General features: G+C 49.7%; 1 protein-coding gene across 2 annotated transcripts in view; it reads left to right on the top strand.

Moving 5' to 3' along the window:
* Window positions 1-963: 963 nt before the first annotated feature.
* Window positions 964-19,588, top strand: part of Trpv3 (transient receptor potential cation channel subfamily V member 3) — a 31,759-nt gene continuing 13,134 nt past the window's right edge. For both annotated transcript variants that reach the window (XM_051157920.1, XM_051157921.1), the window contains exons 1-7: window positions 964-1,215; window positions 11,617-11,721; window positions 12,048-12,134; window positions 12,867-13,021; window positions 13,700-13,876; window positions 16,147-16,287; window positions 18,229-18,509. In XM_051157920.1, the coding sequence (XP_051013877.1) occupies window positions 1,079-1,215; window positions 11,617-11,721; window positions 12,048-12,134; window positions 12,867-13,021; window positions 13,700-13,876; window positions 16,147-16,287; window positions 18,229-18,509 (1,083 nt within the window). In that variant the 5' untranslated portion in view covers window positions 964-1,078. The remainder of the gene's footprint in view (window positions 1,216-11,616; window positions 11,722-12,047; window positions 12,135-12,866; window positions 13,022-13,699; window positions 13,877-16,146; window positions 16,288-18,228; window positions 18,510-19,588) is intronic.

Genomic DNA, 19,588 nt, shown 5'->3' on the forward strand with positions numbered 1-19,588 from the left:
AGATGGAGGTTGGTCCCCTAACTGTAGAGCTGCCTCTTCTTGTGCACACTACCTTTCCATGTCTGTCCTGTCCTGCATGGCTAGCAGCCTCTTGCTTTTCCCCATGCTTTCCACAGCAGCTTCTTCCTGGTCTCCAGGTCCCTGGTGTCTCCGCACCCCCTAGCCCCATGATTGGTTCTCCTTTAGGCTTTGTTGCCTATGGAACCTGGAACCCTTTCCCGTTCCCCGCTTCCCGGGCATCAATCTCAGCTTCCAAGTTATGTATGTCTGAGAGCTTCACAGTACGGCTCAGCCTGCTGCCAAACCCTTCTCTCCCTGGGGTCCCGGTGAACTCATGCAGAGTCTACAGCTCTGTCCTCTCCTTGACCCTCACTGAGCTGTCCTGAGCCTGGTGCAGGCTGTGCCCCAAGCCTAGACAGCATGGCTGCTACATCCCGTTCATTAGCCCTCCCTCTGAGATCCACTTCCTAGTCAATTCAGCCCATACTGGCCATTGGTAAGGCATGTTTGGACTGAAAGGTTGCCCTCCTGTATCCTGTGTCTGCATCTTCTAGGCAAGAGGGAGTCTGACAGGGTACCAGTCATGGTCTGGCTGTGCTTAGCTTGTGGGGAAAATAAGTGAGCTGTAGAGACTGCATGCAGGTTCCAAGGAATTCAAAACACCCAGCTGTGTGATTCAGAGCATCATCTAGAGAAAAGGAGGTGACATTGATGGTCTGTTAAGGTCAAAGGTTCTGTGACCTTGACAAATAGACCCGAATACCAAGTCTTATGGGGGCATTGAGAAGGCAGAGTTAAGTCTCAGAAGTCTATCTAGACAATGCTCGGGCTGGAGATGGTGATGGGAGGTTAGAGGCAGCGTGGTCCTTTCCTGGATGCTGTGCTGGCCTCTCCTGGACCTTCAGAACCAGGGAGTATGGAAACTGCAGGAACTGTATGCCTGTTCCCAAGAAGGTCTGACAGCCTGCAAAAATAGGCAGTGAGCTCCCTGTCGGACAGGTACGAGCAGGAGGTGGGTGATATCCCACAGGAGTTTGAGGCCTCCAGTAGTTACCTCCTGCCCCCTCAAACTCAGCAGATGCCCTGGGCTCCAGCAATGAATGCCCACTCCAAGGAGATGGTGCCCCTCATGGGCAGAAGAACCGTGGCACCCAGTGGGAACCCTGTTGTGCTGACAGAGAAGAGGGCAGCAGACCTCACCCCCACCAAGAAAAGGTAAGACCGAAGGCTTGGGCCTGAGCGGTGTACCGGGTGGGACAGACATGGAGGCACCCACTCCAGGCTTACACGGCTTCACGCACTAGACTCTGATAGTCATTTGGGGTGACCTGATGACAGGCTGGGCACAGGTGGGGAGGCAGCACTGCATATTCTTCTGTCTTTGCTGAGGTCTTCATGACTGGCACAGGAATGGGGTCTCTTTAGAGGGGATGGGGGCACCGAAGCAAGAATGTTCAGGAAGATATTTGCAGGGGTTAGGGTCACTGAAGCCATTCTTAAGAACAGGAGTAAAAAGGTGGGTGTCATTCTAGGCAGTCTAGATCCTCAGATAGGCATTCTTTTCATACACACACACACACACACACACACACACACGCACACACGCACACACATGCACACATAGGCACACACACGCACGTACACACACACACAGACACACACATGTACACACATGCACACACATGCATGTACACACATGCACACACATGCACATACACAGACATACACACGCACACACAGACGCACACAGACACAAGACACACACACAGATGCGCACACACCCAGATGCACAGACACAGACACACACACAGACACACAGACACACACACACACACACACACACACACACACAGAGCTTTCAATCTACTGTGGAATCAAGTCTCTCTAATGAGTTGTTTTGGGGAAATGTGGGAAGGCAGAAGATACTGTGGCATGGATTCAATACTGTGCAAAGTATAACCTACTGGGAACTTACAGAAAAAGTGTGTTTTGGGGGGCAGCAAAACAGGAGGGTTGTGGCACCCGGGGAAGGAAGTAGATGTTTTTGGGCTAAGCTGGATAAAGGTAGCTGTAGCTAACCAGAATATACCTGACTTTTCTCACAGCTACTGTCAGTAAACAAGCTGGGCACATAATTCTCTTTGCTTAGTTTTTTTCTTTTGCGAGAGGGTCTTCTTCAGTTTCTCAAGCTTATCTGGTACTTGATACATAGCCAAAGTTTTGCCTTTAGGATCCTCCACCTTCTGAGTGCTGGGATTACAGGTGTGCGGTGCCACCTTCGGCTTCAGCTGTTGTAATGACTGTGACTCTTGTAGGGTTTCAGAAGCATGGCACGGTCACCTGGTGGGGAAAATGGAGATTATTATTGAGCTGGGCTACAGTTGTATCGAGCTGGATCTCTGTATGAGGACACTATTAATGACATCAACTTACAAGACATAGTTAATTGACATCATGTTGACAAGGTGGTTAGCAAAGTTAAGGTGGTCAGTGCTCGCTGTGAGTTGACTTTGATAGTATGGGGCTCTTGGGAGCTGGGCAGGGCCAGAATGGTTCTGTCTCACTTCTAAGTTGAGTGGAGGATGCCTTCTAGATGTCCATGGCTGTTCTTTCATTCTTTAGTTGATTGGGTCTCTCTCAGCTGGGACAAGCTGAGCCAAGAGGCTAGTTCAGTTGTGCTCTCCCTGGACCAGGGTAGTCCACAGTCTAGATGGCTCATTTCCCCTGCCTCCTCTGCCTGCGCCCCAGCCCTGATGATCCTCAGATAAGTGGGGGAGTGACAGGGTGACTTCCTGAAGGAAGGAGGGCAGAAGGAGATAGGAACTTTGGAAATGTTGCTCTGTATGACCCATGGGGACAATGTATGAGGTGGAGACTGTGGTTAGGGAGAGTGTGAGGAAGACGTTGCGAAACAGCTGAGAAGTGGTGAGGCCTGAGCCTGGGTGGTCACGCGTGGAGGAGAGGAAGGACAGGAGTGGAGTTAGTCATCGGATCGTCTGGAGACAAGAATAGGGAAGGAAGATCCAGACGATTCACCCTCAGAACAATGGTGGGTGACTTCAGTCAAGGGCTCACATCAAAGGGGGAGCAAGACAGGAGCGGTGAGCCAAGTTCAGGCATGAAGTGCCAAGTAAGAGGTGCCCAGAGGATACCTAGGCAGAGCTTCCACCTTGGAGTTCAAGTAGAGGAGCAAGTAGAGGCGAGACAGGTAGCATGGGAGTGGGGGCAGCCTAGAACCTCATGGGCCCATCCGGAAAGTATCAAAAGTACCATTGACCTAAGCCAACGTGGTCCATTTTTCCTTCTTTTCACTCCAGGGAGAGATTCAGGAATAGGGAAAGGATGTGGATAGGCTCACATCAGTCCCAGATGAACTCCCCCCACCCCATGTCTGTTCGTGAACTTAGTTTCGGGCACAGAGTCACTGGCCAAATGACTGCTTGTCCCAACCAAGTACAAGGAGACTTTGTCTCCTGAAGTGGTGGTTCCAAAGACTTTCTGAGGGTCTTTATGTGAAGGTTTGAGCTTATACTCAGAACTGAGTATAAATCTCGGGTCTAAAGAGAAGAAAAAATAAAGAATAAGCTATGTGTTAAAGACGAGGTTGGACTCAGGGACATCTCTCTTTTCTTTTATCTTTCTTTTGTATGTAAGGAGATAGGAGCTGAAAAGAAAGAAAGGGGGATATAGAAATATAGAAGGAGGGTAGAACAAAAGGTAGATTATTGAATCTACTCCTTAACTCAAGGCCTTAATTGTTACTCACAAATAAGATTATTTTTTAATTTATTGGTATTGAAGTTCTTATATTGATGCAAATCATGGTCATGTCGAATACTAGTCTAATTTTATCACAAGAATATATAGCCTAGATCTAATAGATAGATATAATTCTATAGATATATAAGGTAAAATAGTTAAGTAAAGTTTTCAAAAGCCTCAGAGACCTACAGAATATGGAATTCCAAGATTTTTTTTATTATTCTAAAAAGTATTTGGCAACAAGACAAGTTAAATCCTGTCAACACCCAGCCTGTCTCAAAGAAGGTGATGAGCATCAAAGAACCTCCTTATGGAGTTGACTTCAAATGCGGCAAACAAACCACTGTGCAAAATGTCCTTGTTTCTGCCACAGACGGAATTCTGCCTAAAAATAGGCAAGCTTAGATTCAGGCAGAGTTGATGGTCAAACTCTGCCAACACAAGGTAAGCAAGTCCTCAATAGTTCCTGCCTTGCAAGTATGTCTGTCAGACATATTGGGCTAGAAAACTGAAGATGCTGCTGCAATGTTACAGAGAGTGTTGGGTGACTGTTCAGGCAGTAAACTGCCTCAGTCATGTTTTTCATTTTGGAAGCTGCTAACCTATACTTCCAGTTCACCCAGGTGTTTAAGTTTTATTCCTTCTAAAGTCTCTGATGGGGATGAAGACCAGATAGTTTAGTCTTACAATTAAGCTTAGTAGGTTAGGGGTTAAGATGTTTTTGAAATCAAGTTAGATGTTTTAAGTTAATAGAAATGAGATATGATAGATATTAATCTTCATTCAGAAATTTAAACCCAACAAGATTAGAAAGATGTTTACTTCAAGTTTGCCAAATACAAATAGCCAAATCACTATGAATGTAACATTTATATAATTCCTGATTATCTCATGTTTCCTCCTGCTGCATGTAGTTTATTTTATTCATGTGTAATAATATAAATGTATACCCTAATTAAAAAAATCTAGCAAAAGAAAGAAAGAAAGATAGAGGGCAATGCCAGTAACCAGGGGGCTATGAACTATTGGGAAAATTAGAGGTGTCATGAGGACTACAAGTCCACAGAGAGACAAGATCTTTGGACCTGGGAGCTGTCCTGAGCCATCACGTCATTCCTTGAGTACTTGCCACATTGACCTCCTTATTGAACCCGAGGCAAGGTGGCAGTCAGGGTCAGAGAGCTGGCCTTGGGGAGTTCAGACACTTGGACATTTCTTGGGTCAAAACAGATGGCTAGACAAACTCCTGTCTAGCCTTAGGCTGCCTCCTGGTCTTGGAGTTTTCAAAGTGACAGAAATGGTGGAGAAATGATATACAGCTGTCCGTGCTGCACCTGAGTTAACCACACCCAGGTTGCACCCTTTGACCTAGACCAAAGGAATAAACAATGAGCATTTGCAGCAGGCAGGAGCAGGACATCATGTGGTCCAGGCCTTACCGTGTTCTTCTGATGGTGGGTGGGATGTGGTTGCGCGGTGTCAAGTAGGGCAGGCATGGGTCAGGACCTGCCTTATGAGTTAGGCCCTTGCTTAATCATTTGATCTTCCCCAGCCTGGCTGTCATCACTCCTCTCTCTGCATCTTATTCTCGGGCCTCCAGATGTTTCCTTTTCCAGCAAAGACTTTTTTTTCTCTAGTCCAGGAAGCATTTCTCATTCTTCTCTCTGCTTCAGGACTCTTCCAGAACCATGGCATTTTTCAAGATCCAGACTGTATCCCAGTTAGCACAGCACAGAAAGCCTCCTATTCCTGCCCTCAGTTATAATAGTCTTCACTGTTCCTGTTTCCCTATGACCCAGCCTCTCTCTAAAGAGACTGATGTGGTCACTGGGATAAATGTGTCAGCCCTGGTTGACATCTCTGAGGATGGAGTCTCTGGAAGGGGCGATTGTCCCCTTCCCATCCCCTCAGTTACACACACTGGGCAACTGATTAGTTTTGAATTAGTGTGTGAGCCAATGAAGGATCAGGCAGGCAATGAGGGGAGTGTGTGAGCCAATGAGGGATCGGATGAAAAATGAGGGGAGTGTGTGGGCCAATGAGGGATTGGATGAAGAATGAGGGGAGTGTGTGGGCCAATGAAGGATCGGATGAAGAATGAGGGGAGTGTGTGGGCCAATGAGGGATCGGATGAAGAATGAGGGGAGTGTGTGGGCCAATGAGGGATCGGATGAAGAATGAGGGGAGTGTGTGGGCCAATGAGGGATCGGATGAAGAATGAGGGGAGTGTGTGGGCCAATGAGGGATCGGATGAAGAATGAGGGGAGTGTGTGGGCCAATGAGGAAGCTGCCCAGAGGCTCTGCACCAGCCAGGTCGTTGCATCATGAGATGACTCTCCCCTTCCTTGGGGGCTCTCAGCTTTGGGCCTGGGTGTGAATAGTTACATGATGTGGTTTATACACGGACAGCTACACAACTGTTAAATATTGCAGAAGGCGTAGTTCAGTGCTATGGATGCTCTCTGGTCGGCAATTCAGTCTCTATGGGCCCCTGTGGTCATCTTTTCTTTCACACATCGATTTAGTGGGGTCTTCTGAGTACTAGGACCACTCTTAGGGAATCAAGAGCCCTTGGAGGATCCCAAGAGAAGATGGGATCTGGTGGAGAAGTGGCAAGAAGACCCCACTTCAGCTTTGAGTATGAATGAGACTGAGAAGGAGTGGGGGAAAGGTGAAAGCTTTCAGCAGCTGGGAGCACGGCCAATCACAGGGAGGATTCAGCCTCCACCACTGGTAGTTTAAGGTTGTGTTAATCTGTTTGAACATTGGTCTTATCCATAGACCTCTCCACCCTATCTATCTACTTGATTGCTTATTACCTATCCATCTATTTATCCACCCATCTACCCATCAATCTACTCATTCTTTTATTATTCTGTCATCTACCCACTGTTCATCTATTAGGTCATCTTTCCTTCTGTCTGACCAGCCATTATTCCTTCCACTTGAATACTTTTCATTAATTACTTATCACTTAAAAATTTAACATTTTAATTAATTAATTAAACATGCTGGCTACAGTATCTCCTCCCTTGTCTCTTCCCAGTCCTTCCCCCCCACCCCTTCCTGGCCCCCCCCATCCACTCTTCCATTCTCTTTAGAAAAGGCGGGGCTTCCCATGGTAATCAAGCAGCCTTGGCATATCAAGTTGCAGTAAGACAAGGTGCATCTTCTCCTATTGAGGCTAGATGAGGCAGCCCAGTAGGGGAAAAGGGTCCCAAAGGCAGGCAACAGAGTCAGAGATAGCCCTTCTCCCACTGTTAGGAGTCCCGTATGAAGACCAAGCTACACAACTGTTACTTATGTGCAGAGAGCCCAGGTCAGTCCTATGCATGTTCTCTGGTCGGCTGTTCAGTCTCTATGGGCCCCTGTGGGTACCCATCCTTTCATACATCGATTCAGTGGGGTCTTCTGAGTACTAGGACCACTGTTAGGGAATCAAGATTGGTTCTGGAAAATCAAGGATAACGTCATTATAGTGCCCACCATTGGGAGACTTTACATCTTAATGATAATGTGTTGTCCTGAGCAAAGGGTGAACTGGCCAAAGTGCTATGCATTGGTTTCACCTTGGAGCTAGTTTTGACCAGCCCACTGGAACAGCAGATCTGGGAAAGAAGGAAGTCTGCCTGCATCATAGCTACAAAGCCAGTGCCTGGCACATTGTAGGTGCTTGATAAATATATGTTGAGTGAAGCAGCCTCAAGGGCAGGGTGGCCTCAAGGGAGGACCAGACCAAACTTTTGTGGAGAAAACCCATCAGTGTGGGTTTGGAGTTCTGTGTGGAGGCAGTTCTTAACCAGGATGGCTTGAGGCTGAGTATCCAGTAAATGTGCTTGGAGCCTCTGAGTCAGGCTGTCCTAGTGGAGTGGGGGCAGCTCTGGAGCAGCAGTTCAGGGAAGGGTCATCTGACTGATTAACCTCCAATGTCCATGTTAGCTGGGCAGGCCATAAATGGATGGTATTGGAGTTGCCTTGGCTGGGAATCATCTGGACCAGCTAGTATCCCATCAGCTGAGGATTCCTGGTCCAAAGATGTGGAGAGCACCAAGCTGGAGGCAGATGCAGAGCTTGACTAGAACTTAAGCTTTGAGTCCTGGCCAAACGTTTTCTCCTCCCCTTGTTTTCTCTTTTGATATGTTTCATGACTTTTGAAGTATTTGTTTTTAGGTGAGGCCAGACTCTCAGTCTCTCTTTCTCTCTCTCTGTCTGTCTCTGTCTCTGTCTGTCTCTCTCTGCGTCTCTGTCTGTCTCTCTCTCATTCTCTGCCCCTCTCCCTCCCTCCCAGCACCCCCTCTCCTCTCTCTTTCTCTCTCTCCATAGTGTGAGTCACCAAGCCAGGCAGAAGGCTCCTTTTGATGGTCAGAAGCCAGGGAGTCAGGGAGGGAACAGGAAGCCAATGTGTCTTCTGCCCCATTTATCCCTCATTCCTGGATTAACTAGGAGCTTTTAGGCTTGTCTGTGCCTGAAGTGAGGAGAGGGACTCCCCAGGCCACCAGGACTCTCCTGCCTGCCCTGACTGGATAGCCTCCTTTTAGCTAACCCCCTGCAGTGGATTTGACTGGAAGCAGGCCAGAGGAGGAAGCTGAGAGCAGGGCAGTGTCCATCACTGTGTCAGTTATTAGCTGGCACAGTGGGAAACAGGTCCTATGGCCGACTCGCGTCTGCCCTGGGGGAGGGTGCTTACTCATTCTTAGTCTCAGATGACTTAGCTGTAGACTAGGGCCCTGGTCACAACAGCCTGCTGCTCTTCCCTCTCAACTTGAGATGGGTAGAGCTGCGCTTTGGAACTTCCTCTGTTCTGGGCCCCGGGAAAGACTCAGGCAGCAAAGGTGTTTAGGAACGCTGTATGCCTGCAGTCCGGAGGGCAGCATGCTGGATAGGTCACATGGCCAGCAGCAACTATGCTGCAGCAGTGCCAGGGTTGGGGGTACTGTGACTAAGTTTCCCCTCAGCTGATCCTCACCTAAGTGTTACCAGAAGACTCATCTCCCAGTGTGTGACTGTGGTGTTTGAGGTCTGCATTTGTGGGTGTGGTTGCCTGTGGCTGGCATGTCTTGGACAGAGTGTGTGGCTTTTCTTGAGGTAGCATGTGTCTCTCATTCGCATGCCCACATGTCTCTCCTTGAAGCCTGAGGAGAAAGCTGGCCATGGCTTGTTGTTTTTCTCCACTTCCTGGCCATATTTTCTGGGCCCCCTCCCTCCTTTCTTTTTTGTTTTTAAAATCACTTTATTTTTTGCTAGCATATATCAACTGCACAAAGTTAGGGGCTTCATTCATGAGGTATACATATGTACTTTGATAATAGTTGCCTCTCATGCTACTTTTTCTCTATTTAAAAAGTAGTTTTTGAAAGCCGGGGATGCCTTTAATCCCAGCACTTGGGAGGCAGAGTCAGGAGGATCTCTGAGTTCGAGGCCAGCCTGGTCTACAAAGTGAGGCCAGGACAGCCAGGGCTATGCAGAGAAACCCTGTCTTGAAAAACAAACAAACAAACAAACAAACAAACAAAGAAAAGAAGTAGTTTTTGAATATTTATTTGTACGTGAATACATATTAATTGTGTATATGGATATTTGGCCTACATTTATGATTGTATACTATGTGTGTGCAGTGCCCACAGAAGCCAGAAGAGGGAGGGTATAGGATCCCTTAGGACTGGAATTACAGATGTTTGTGAGCCTCCATGTACATGCTGGGAATCAAACCCGGTTCTCTGTGAGAGCAGCCAGTGCTCTTAACTGCTCAGCCATCTCTCCTTCATCCTACTTACATTTTGTTTTGTTTTGTTGAGATGGGGTTTCTTTTTTAATAGCCTTGGCTGTCTTGGAACTAACTCTGTAGACCAGGCTGGCTTTGAACTCACAGAGATCCATCTGCCTCTGCTTCCTGAGTGCTGGTATTAAACATGTACACCACCATGCCCAACTTTCTTATCCTTATTCCTTCTCCTTTTATTATTATCTCTCTATATCCATAGTATTTCCATTTGTATTTTATGCCACTTTTCTATCTCCAGATGTTAGAGAAAACATGATATTTTTGTTTCCAAGTCTGGCTTATTTCACTTAGCAGGCTGATCTCCAGTTCCACATGCTTTTCTGAAAATGGCCCAGAATCCCATTCTTCATAGCTGAATAGAACACTATTTTATAAGATACCACATTTTGTTTGTTCATCTGTGGGTGGACAGCTTGGCTGACTCCATAACTTGGCTGTTGTGAATAGTGATGCAATAAACACAGACGTGCAGGTGTCCTTGTAGAGAGCTAGTATAGGTTGTTTTTCCTATTGACCTACAGATTGTAAAGCTGGATCATACGGGAGTTCTATGTTTAAAGTTTTGAGGTGCCTCCATAATGAACCCCACAGAGGCTGTGCTACTTACACCCCCTACATCAGCGTGCGAGGTTTCTTCTCCTGCCCACCACATTTGATGTTGCTTGATATCTTCATGATGTCCCTTCTTACGTAATATATTTTATATTTCATTTTACCTTTTAAGAGCTAGTCCTGCTTGTCGGGGGATGGTCTGATGTATTTTGATGCTAATTACAGCTTGCTGTCTCTGTGACCCAACTTTTGCTTAATAAGGAGCCGTCCCACCTGGGCAGGGCAAAGGAGATAGGTGGGACTAGGAGAGAGGAGTTCTGGAAAAAAGAAGGACGGCCATGAGGAGAAGGAGAGAGACCTGAAGTGAAGAGAGGAGGCTGCCATGGGTTAGCTGGAGGAGAAGCACACGGCCGGCGTGGATGGAGAATCCAGCCCAGATAAAGAAAATTGATAACTATTCGGGATTATGGATGGGAGGCAGCTTGATAGAAGCTATTGGAAGCAGATGGCATGGGATTGAGGCAGGGATCCCATGCCTGCCCCACTATGGGGGGTGGTTTAGAGGATTGATATATCTATCCTGCCCCAGGTTAACCAAGGCTATTTTAAAATATACCAAGTGTCTGTGTCTTCATTGATTGCTAGCGGGGCCTACAGATAATACATGTGATTAAAAAACAATACCTCCTATGAAGCACAGGCTGTCCTCAAATCTATGATCTTCCTGACTTAGCCTCCTGAGTGCTGAGATTGGGGGAATATGTCACCATGCTTGGTCTGGGTTTTCTTCTTGGAGAGGAATATTCAGCCTGGGCCTCTGGCTCCTTAAGTCCTCCCTGCCCTAGACCAGCTTTCTCTGCCCATTTCCTGTTGTGGCAAAGAAACTAATGGGCAAAGCATAGCAGCTAAGGTGACCCTGGCCCCATTTCTTTAAAAAAAAAAAAAAAGATTTATTTATTTTATTTATTGTATATCAGTGCTTTATCTGCCAAAGAAGGCATCAGATCGCATTATAGATGGTTGTGAGCCACCATGTGGTTGCTGGGAATTGAACTCAGGACCTTTGGAAGAGCAGGTGGTGCTCTTAACCACTGAGCCATCTCTCCAGCCCCCATCCGGCCATTTTTCTTAAGTTGCTGGAAGGCCTATGTAGAACTGAGTCCAGAGGCCCCCACTAAAAGGCTCTGCCTTCAGGCCCAGGCTCTAGGATCGGCTGGATGGCAAAGGGAAAGCCAGCTCCTCTTGCCATGTCCATAGACCTGGGGACAGCTGCAGATCCTCAGGCGCCGGGCCATCAGCAGTGAGCACCTTGGGCTCATCCACATGGTGCTTCTAGAGAAAAAAACCATGTAGATTCAGCTTTGAACCAGGGTCTATGCCTTCTTACAGTGCTCGGCTAGGACACGCGGCACACAGGCTGAGGGCTCAGGGTGAGTGGGTCCTCTGTGGCAAGGCTGCAGGACACACAGGCAGTCAGACCCTGTCCCAGTTCTAATGGCCTTGATTGGATGTCCCCTCAGTGCACACTTCTTCCTGGAGATAGAAGGATTTGAGCCCAACTCCACAGTCACCAAGACATCTCCTCCCATCTTCTCCAAGCCGATGGATTCCAACATCCGGCAGTGGTGAGTACTGGCTGCTGGCCTGGACACGTGGTGGCTGGACACGTGGTGGCTGGACACGTGGTGGCTGGACACGTGGTGGCTGGACACGTGGTGGCTGGACACGTGCTGGCTGGACACGTGGTGGCTGGACACGTGGTGGCTGGACACGTGCTGGCTGGACACGTGGTGGCTGGACACGTGCTGGCTGGACACGTGGTGGCTGGACACGTGGTGGCTGGACACGTGCTGGCTGGACACGTGGCTGGGCCTGGTTGTGGTATAGCAGCACCTTCCATTTCTAAATCCATCCTGCTTTCTGCCTTCGCTTTCTTTTCCTTCATCTCCAGCCTCTCTGGCAACTGTGATGACATGGATTCCCCTCAGTCTCCTCAGGATGATGTGACAGAGACCCCATCAAACCCCAACAGTCCAAGGTAAGTGTGGCCCTTCCCCTTATCCCAGCACTCTCAGCAAGAGGAGATGGCACAGGGAAGAGAAAGAAGCCAGCATCCCTGGGGAGTTGGGACAAACATCTGGAGGCCTGGGCCATGGTGGTGGCACATGACCTTCTGTGGAGTGGAGTGACATATCAGTCCGCGATCTGTTCTTTATAAACCATTCAAACAATGCACATAAAACATTCAAACAATGCACAAGAGAATAAGGACTTAAGCACAAGTTGCACAATTACATAAATTTAAAATCTAGTCACACAGAGATCAGTATGCATTTTTGCAAGAAAACATACAAGCGACAGAAGGCACATCTGCGTGATTGTAATGGTCTGTTTGGAGTGTTGGGGAGGAGTAGATGGAAAAGTTCCGATAGGGAGACGAGAGGGAGCTTTCTCTTCCTTTAGTTCTGTATTTCAAAGTAATGGCTACGACAGGCATAGATTCCTTCTTGATCATCCCCACGCGTGCGCGCATGTGTGTGTGTGTGTGTGTGTGCGAGCGCGCACAGAGCGTTTTGATCAATGTGACTGCATGTGTATTGGAAAGGGAGCCTGGTCAGGCAACACGGAGCACAAACATGGCCATCCTTAAAGACACTAGCGGCATAAGGATTGGAGCAGTGGCCTGGAGGCCGGCAGCTTTGGTGGTGGCAGACAAGGGTGGGAGCCAGGGTGAATGTGGGGGTGAATTCACAGTGCCTTCTGGTCTTAGCGCAAACCTGGCCAAGGAAGAACAGAGGCAGAAGAAGAAGCGGCTGAAGAAGCGCATCTTTGCGGCCGTGTCCGAAGGCTGTGTGAGGGAGCTGCGGGAACTCCTGCAGGAGCTGCAGGACCTCTGCAGACGCCGCCGTGGCCTGGATGTGCCTGGTTAGTGGCCAGCTGTGGCACAGGGTGCGGGCCTCGGGGTCCTGGTTGGGTTGGCCTAGCCCCTGCTCCATCTCCTGTGAGGCACTTTGGATATTGGAACAACAACCTTGAGCTTTACTTAGAGGGCCCTGGGGAGTCATGGGTGGGTTTAGGCAGGCAGAGGGCTGGTCTGACTACTGTGTGGAGTGTTGGGATCATGAAGCAGGCCTGGGGCAGGAGGAAGAGCTCTGGCGAGTTCCTCAGGCATTGACAGGAATTGAGGGATTTGGGGGTTCATAGCTGTCTGGGGATTAGGAAAGGAGCAGGTTGATGGGGAGGTGACAAGCTATACTTTTTAGGCCACAAGGAGGAATTGACTGGGGATACGGGCACCAACATGGGAAGTGGGAAGCCTGGTAGCAGGTGACGTTATCTCCCCTCCGGAGAGAAGGTGCAGAGCTCAAAGAGCAGGGGGCACTGGATGCAACCTTTGTAGGTGGTCGCTAGAGAACTGTGAGTGATAAACCAGGAAGGGAGCTGGAGGAGGGGCTGAGGAGAAGAAGAAAGTGTATCTGGTGTTACAGGGTTCGGGGCCCAAGTTCAGGCTTTTGAGGTGTGAGGCTGTACCCTATTCTGTCTGGGAGGCCCAGGGCAGCCAGCCCTTCCTGTCCCTGCCTTTATCGTTGGTTCTGTCTGCAGACTTCCTCATGCACAAGCTGACAGCCTCAGACACTGGGAAGACCTGCCTGATGAAGGCTTTGCTCAACATCAACCCCAACACCAAAGAGATCGTCCGGATTCTGCTTACCTTCGCTGAGGAGAATGACATCCTGGACAGGTTCATCAACGCCGAGTACACAGAAGAGGCCTATGAAGGTACCCGGAGACAGAGGCAACCTGAGGGCAAGGGGCAGAGGTCAGGATTTCCCAAGGTGGGTGTGGCTGCAGAGCTATGTCTTGCCACACAGAGGCACTTTGGCCATGGGGAAGCCAAATATGCAATAGGGACCCTCTCACCCTTCCTCTTCCTGTAAATAATGCTGAGCACGCGTGAACAAGTCAGGAACTGTCGATGCTCTAAAAGGCGACTTTAGACAGAGTATGCTAGGAACAGAAGTAAAGATGATGCAATGTGACAGCGAGAGACTAGGGTAGGTAAGCAACTGTAGAGCGGTGATGGCCTTGATCAAAACTTAGCTGATGGGAAGGATCTCCCAACCAAGTTTAGGAGCCTCAAGATGGGAGTAGGCTTGGTGGATTTGACACTAGGAAGACTGTGTGGCCTAGGGATGTAACTCGGCTGAAGGGAGGTTCCCTAGCATGTGTTAGAGTCCCCAGAACCACAAAACAAACAAACAAACAAACAAACAAACAAGCAAATGAAAAGCCTGGAGAAGAGGCTAGAGAACCAGGGAAGGCCAGCAAAGGAAGCCGTCAGCGTCGCAGTCATCAATATTTTAAGCTGTCCTATTTCAGTCTAGTTTTGTGGACTGAGGGGATAAAATTGAGTGCCTTGTTTCCCTGCCCAGGAAACCCACTGTGAGCAGTTAACAGGCTAAGCCCAGAGAGTCTTTGGAGTCAGTAAACAACTTGCTGCAGTTAGCAGAAGTGATCAGCTCATGATCAGCCATCTTGCTGACATTGCCAGGAGGTATAAACACCTCAGCTTTTCCAGGTGGGGGTTTAGATGTGGTCTTGAACCCTTCTTATGGGGAAAGTAATCTTGATTTATTGTTTGAACTCTACAGAATTAAAAAAAATAATAATTTATTCAGATTACATCCTGATTGTTATCCCCTCGTATCTTCCCGGTCCTCCCTCTTTCACCCTATTCCCCTCCCCTAGGCCTGTGACAGAAGGGGACCTCCTCCCCCACCATATGATCACAGTCCACAGGTCTCATCTGGATAGCCTGCTTCCCCTTCCTCTGAGGGCCACCAGGCCTCCCCATCAAGGGGAAGTGGTCAAATAGGGGGCACCAGAGTCCATGCCAGAGGCAGTCCCTGCTTTCCACACAGCTGTGGAGAATTCACTGCCCATTGGATAGATCCGAATGGAGGGAGGGGGGAGGCGTGTCCTAGGTTTTCTGCATGTATCGTCCTTGGTTGGTACAGTAGTTTGTGCAGCCCCCCCCCCCAATGGTCCAGATCTTCCAGCCTTGATGGTCTTCTTGTAGAGTTCCTGGACCCTCTGGATCCTTCTATTTCTCCATTCTCAAAGGGAAAGTCATGGCACTATGGAGGAGGGGCTGGGGCCCCAGGGAGAGATTGCTGTGACCGACTGACTGCTGAACTACAAGACAAGCTCCCTGGGGAATCAGTGCAAATAGAGAAAGGGAGCTGTATCTTGTGGTCAGCTTGTCACCTGAGAGCTGACACCAGTTCCTCAGATGTTCAGACGAGCGCCAGGCTGACTCTTTTCCTTTTTCGATCTCTCTCTGTGCTTTCCTTTTCTCTTTGTTTACAGCTCAGGGTCCTATGGTCTCCGCACTGCTGGTACAAGACCCCTTTAATTTTGGGGTGGTGGTACTGGGAAGCGCTCTTACCGCGAAGCTACATCCCCAGCTCTTTTTAAAACTTTGAGCAAGGAATCTCACTAACTTGTTCAAGTTGGTCTTGAACTCACTTCACAGGCAGACAGCCTTGAACTTGTGATCTTTCCGCTCCTGCCTCCTGAGTAGCTGGGATTCTTGGCCTGGGCCACTAGGCCTGCCTACCGGGGGTCCTTTTGAGGGCAAGAATGGGATCTGTTCCTCATGGGCCTTAGGATTCCACATTGGACAGACTTAACACGTTTTTGATAGCGTTATTATACCAACCTTATTCATGCCCATAGTAAGGCTTTTCTGTCCTGGCCGCGAATCCTCCTCCTTCTCAGCTTTCACTAGCCTCTTTACCAAGACCTTGCTGTTGGGCTTGCAGCAGCAGGTTGTGGTCATCCCTGGCCTGCTTTATTCCATGGTGGGGTGTGGTTCATTGCTGCTTTCACAGAACGCAACTGGCATCAACACTGTGTCCTCCCCGTAGGGTGTCTACACCCTTAGTGTTTTCAGTCAGCTACTGCCATGCCATCTGGGGTCAAGGGGCTCCAAGATCAGCTTAAGGTTGTCCGGGAGCCCCTGAGAGCCATGAGGGCTCTGTTCGCAGGGCAGACGGCATTGAACATCGCCATCGAGAGGCGCCAGGGAGACATCACAGCAGTGCTCATAGCAGCAGGTGCGGACGTCAACGCCCACGCCAAGGGGGTCTTCTTCAACCCCAAATATCAGCACGAAGGCTTCTATTTTGGTAAGTGACCCTGCGCGCGGGGGTGGGGGTGGGCGCGCGCGGGGTGGAGGACGGGAGAAAAGGAGGAGCTTCCTGCCCTGTGTTCGGCTGTGACCGACCCTGCCACATGGGGGAGCTGCAAGACAGAGCTCCCTCCCCCCAGAGCCGGCCTTGTGCTGACTCATCACAGAGGGGTCACCAGTGCCACCTCCATAAGGGTTCACTGGGGTGGAAGAGCCGGTTTGACAGCGCTACCTGGTAGGGCTCACACCTGCAGGGAACAAAGACTTGGGTTGGGGTATGTGTGCATGTGTGTGTAAATGGTGTGAAGGACCCAGTCCCATTATATAGGTTCGGAGAGTGGGCTGAGAAGAAAAGTGCCCTGCCCTGGAGCAGTAAGACAGAGACGAGTGGCATCTGGGCAGACTGGCAGAGTGAGGGAGGAGAATCCTGACCCATCAGAAATCCAAAAACAGTTGTAGTTGTGTTGTGTGTGCCAGATAGTTGTCCTTACAGAGGTGCCTCTTGTGTAAGCTTGAGGTTCTGGAACTTTCTGGTACCCTTGGCTGTAATGCTTATAATGTATTTCCTTCACGACCTCCTGGCTTTATTTACTGTTTTGCTTTTCTTGGGGTGTGTCTATGTGTGCTCATGTGTGTATATATATATGTGAGTGTGTGCATGTATGTTTATGTGTACGTGTGTGCATGTGTGTGTTCATGTGTGTATGAGTGTGCATGTATGTGTGTGTGTGTGTATGTGTTGGTGAGAGGTTAGAATTGACACAAATGCCTTTCCCCCTCTTCTGACAGTGGTCACATTGCCTTTACAAATTCTCTGGGTTAAAAAAAAAATGTAATTTAGATATAGTGAAATCCACTCATTTTAGCGTACAGTTGTGTTATTTTTATAATATATTACTGCCATCACAGTCAGGATGGGCAATCGGAAGCCTCACTGGACCTGTCATTGCTGTCCCCCCTGTTTTTGTGTGTGTGTGTGAGGTGTCTATGTGACACCTGGCCTCTGGGCAGAGGCCAGAGGGGGACATCTGCTGTCCCCTGCATTACTTTTCATCCTTTTCTCTTGAGACAGAGTCTCTCACTGGACCTGGAAATAGGCTGGTGGTCAGTAAGCCCCATAGACTCTTGTCTCTGCCTGTGGCCACCATGCCCAGCCTTTTACATGGGCTCTGGGGCTCTGAACTCTTATCCATGGAGACATCTCCCCAGCCCTACCTTTGGCTTTTTAATTAGCATGACTAGATGAGTCAGTGCATCTTTGAGGACAGCTTCTGGCTCCGTCTGTCAGCCTTGGGTACTCATTGCTCAGCATGGGGTCTAACTACAGCCAGTGTTGGGAGACATTTGTGGGGTGGGATGAAGAGAGGGCGCAGGTGGGAGTAAAACAGAGGAAGAGGAGCAGGAGTTTTCTCTGGGTGGGTGGGAGGGTTTCTAGATTTTAAATAGGATGGTTACGATGAGTCACCGAGAAGGTGGGATCAGAGCAAAGACTGGGAGTAAACACTACAGAGTAGCCACAGGAAGTTAGAACAGTGTACGCAAAGGCACTGAGGTTAGAAAATGCCCCTTATTGGAGGACGAAGGCTGCCGTCATGGGAGAGGTGTGAGCATGTGTGAGAGGATGAGAGGAGCTCACACCACATAAGGCCTTAGGGGTTGTACTGGAATTGGAGTTCTCACGCTGGGGAAGCAGGGACTTAGCAGGCTGGTTCTGCTCGGCTGCTGAGCAGAGCATTAGGAAGTCATTGGGGAGCAGGGAGATCAGGTGACTGCAGCTGTGAACTCGCTTCCCTCTTCGTTGAGCAAGGGGGAGGCGGCCAGGGAGCCTCGGGGATCGGTGCTGCTGTGGTGGTCGACATCTGGGCCTCTGGACCTGGGGCCAGGTGTATATTGCATTTGGCCTATGAGGGGACTGAGCTCAGACACTCCCCTCCCCCAGGCGAGACGCCACTGGCCCTGGCAGCATGCACCAACCAGCCTGAGATCGTACAACTCCTGATGGAGAACGGACAGACGGACATCACCTCCCAGGACTCTCGGGGAAATAACATCCTGCACGCGCTGGTCACAGTGGCTGAGGACTTCAAGACCCAGAACGACTTTGTCAAGCGCATGTATGACATGATCCTGCTGAAGAGTGGCAACTGGGAGCTGGAGACCATGCGTAATAATGATGGCCTCACGCCACTGCAGCTGGCTGCCAAGATGGGCAAGGCTGAGGTGGGGCCCTGCAGCGGGTGTGGGGGCTGGGGAGGTACAGCTGCCACTCGGGCAGCCTGGGGCCTGTCTGAAGATCCCACAGGCTCCAGCTGAGGTCTGGATGTGTGGCGGTGACGGCTCAGGGAACTCTGGCATATGGTCCACCCTTACGACATAAGTCCTGGACTTGAGCGTTCAGTCTCTCTTCCTGGGACTTCCTAGGTGGAGCCAGATTGGGGAATCCTTAAGACTGAGGTGATGCAATATGCCGGGTGCTTTGCGGTTGAACATTCCTGAGTGGTGATGCTCAGCCACAGGCCGTGTGTCCATCCCTCCGGCTTGCTTCTTCTGGGAGCAGAGGCTCCACAGTGGCTGCTGTGGGTCCACAGCAGATAGGCTTTTGCTCCCTGGCAATAGAGGGACCGTAGCCTGTTGGCCAGGCCTCTTCTCCAGCAGAGTGTGGTTATACAGGCGCCTTTGCCTGTGTGAAGTGCTCAAAGAACGCCAGGCTGATCTGGGTGCCTTGGGAAGACCTAGGTTGGGTCAGGTCGGTGTGTTCATCTGTGGCTGGAGCTGTGGTTCTGTTGAGATCAACCTTCTTCTCAGGGGTCGGACCTTGGGAGGGGGGTGTGGCTCCTGGGAGGCTGTGAGAGGACACTGGATGGTTGGCACATACCGAACAATTCCATCTGTGTACCCTTGCTCTCTCCTAGTCAGCTGTCCTGAGGTCAGCTGGAGCCTACAAGGGATCTTTTTATTCCCTTGTGGGGGAGGAGGAAACGGAGACCGGCTTTAACAAAGAGTGAATTGTATATCTGACCCCCCTATCCTGGTAGCCAGGGTCAGAGCTTGCAGGGGCCCTGAGGAGAGTCAGAGGGTAGTTGTCTCATGCCCCTGTCTCATTTGTGTTCCCCGCCACTCCAGCCCAGGGAAGGTGCATCTTGCAGGAGACATGGCCCTGGGACCCTTTATGCTCTACGGGATAGTTCCTGAGTTATGCTCAGGGAGGTTCCTGAGTCCTTGCCTTTATCCAGTGTCTTGTAGAACATTTTCCTGGATGTCACCCGAGGTGGCTGCCATACCAGGAGTGGAGGACCTCG

This window comes from Acomys russatus, chromosome 16 (genome assembly GCF_903995435.1).
Source record: "Acomys russatus chromosome 16, mAcoRus1.1, whole genome shotgun sequence".
NCBI classification, from domain to species: Eukaryota; Metazoa; Chordata; class Mammalia; order Rodentia; family Muridae; genus Acomys; species Acomys russatus.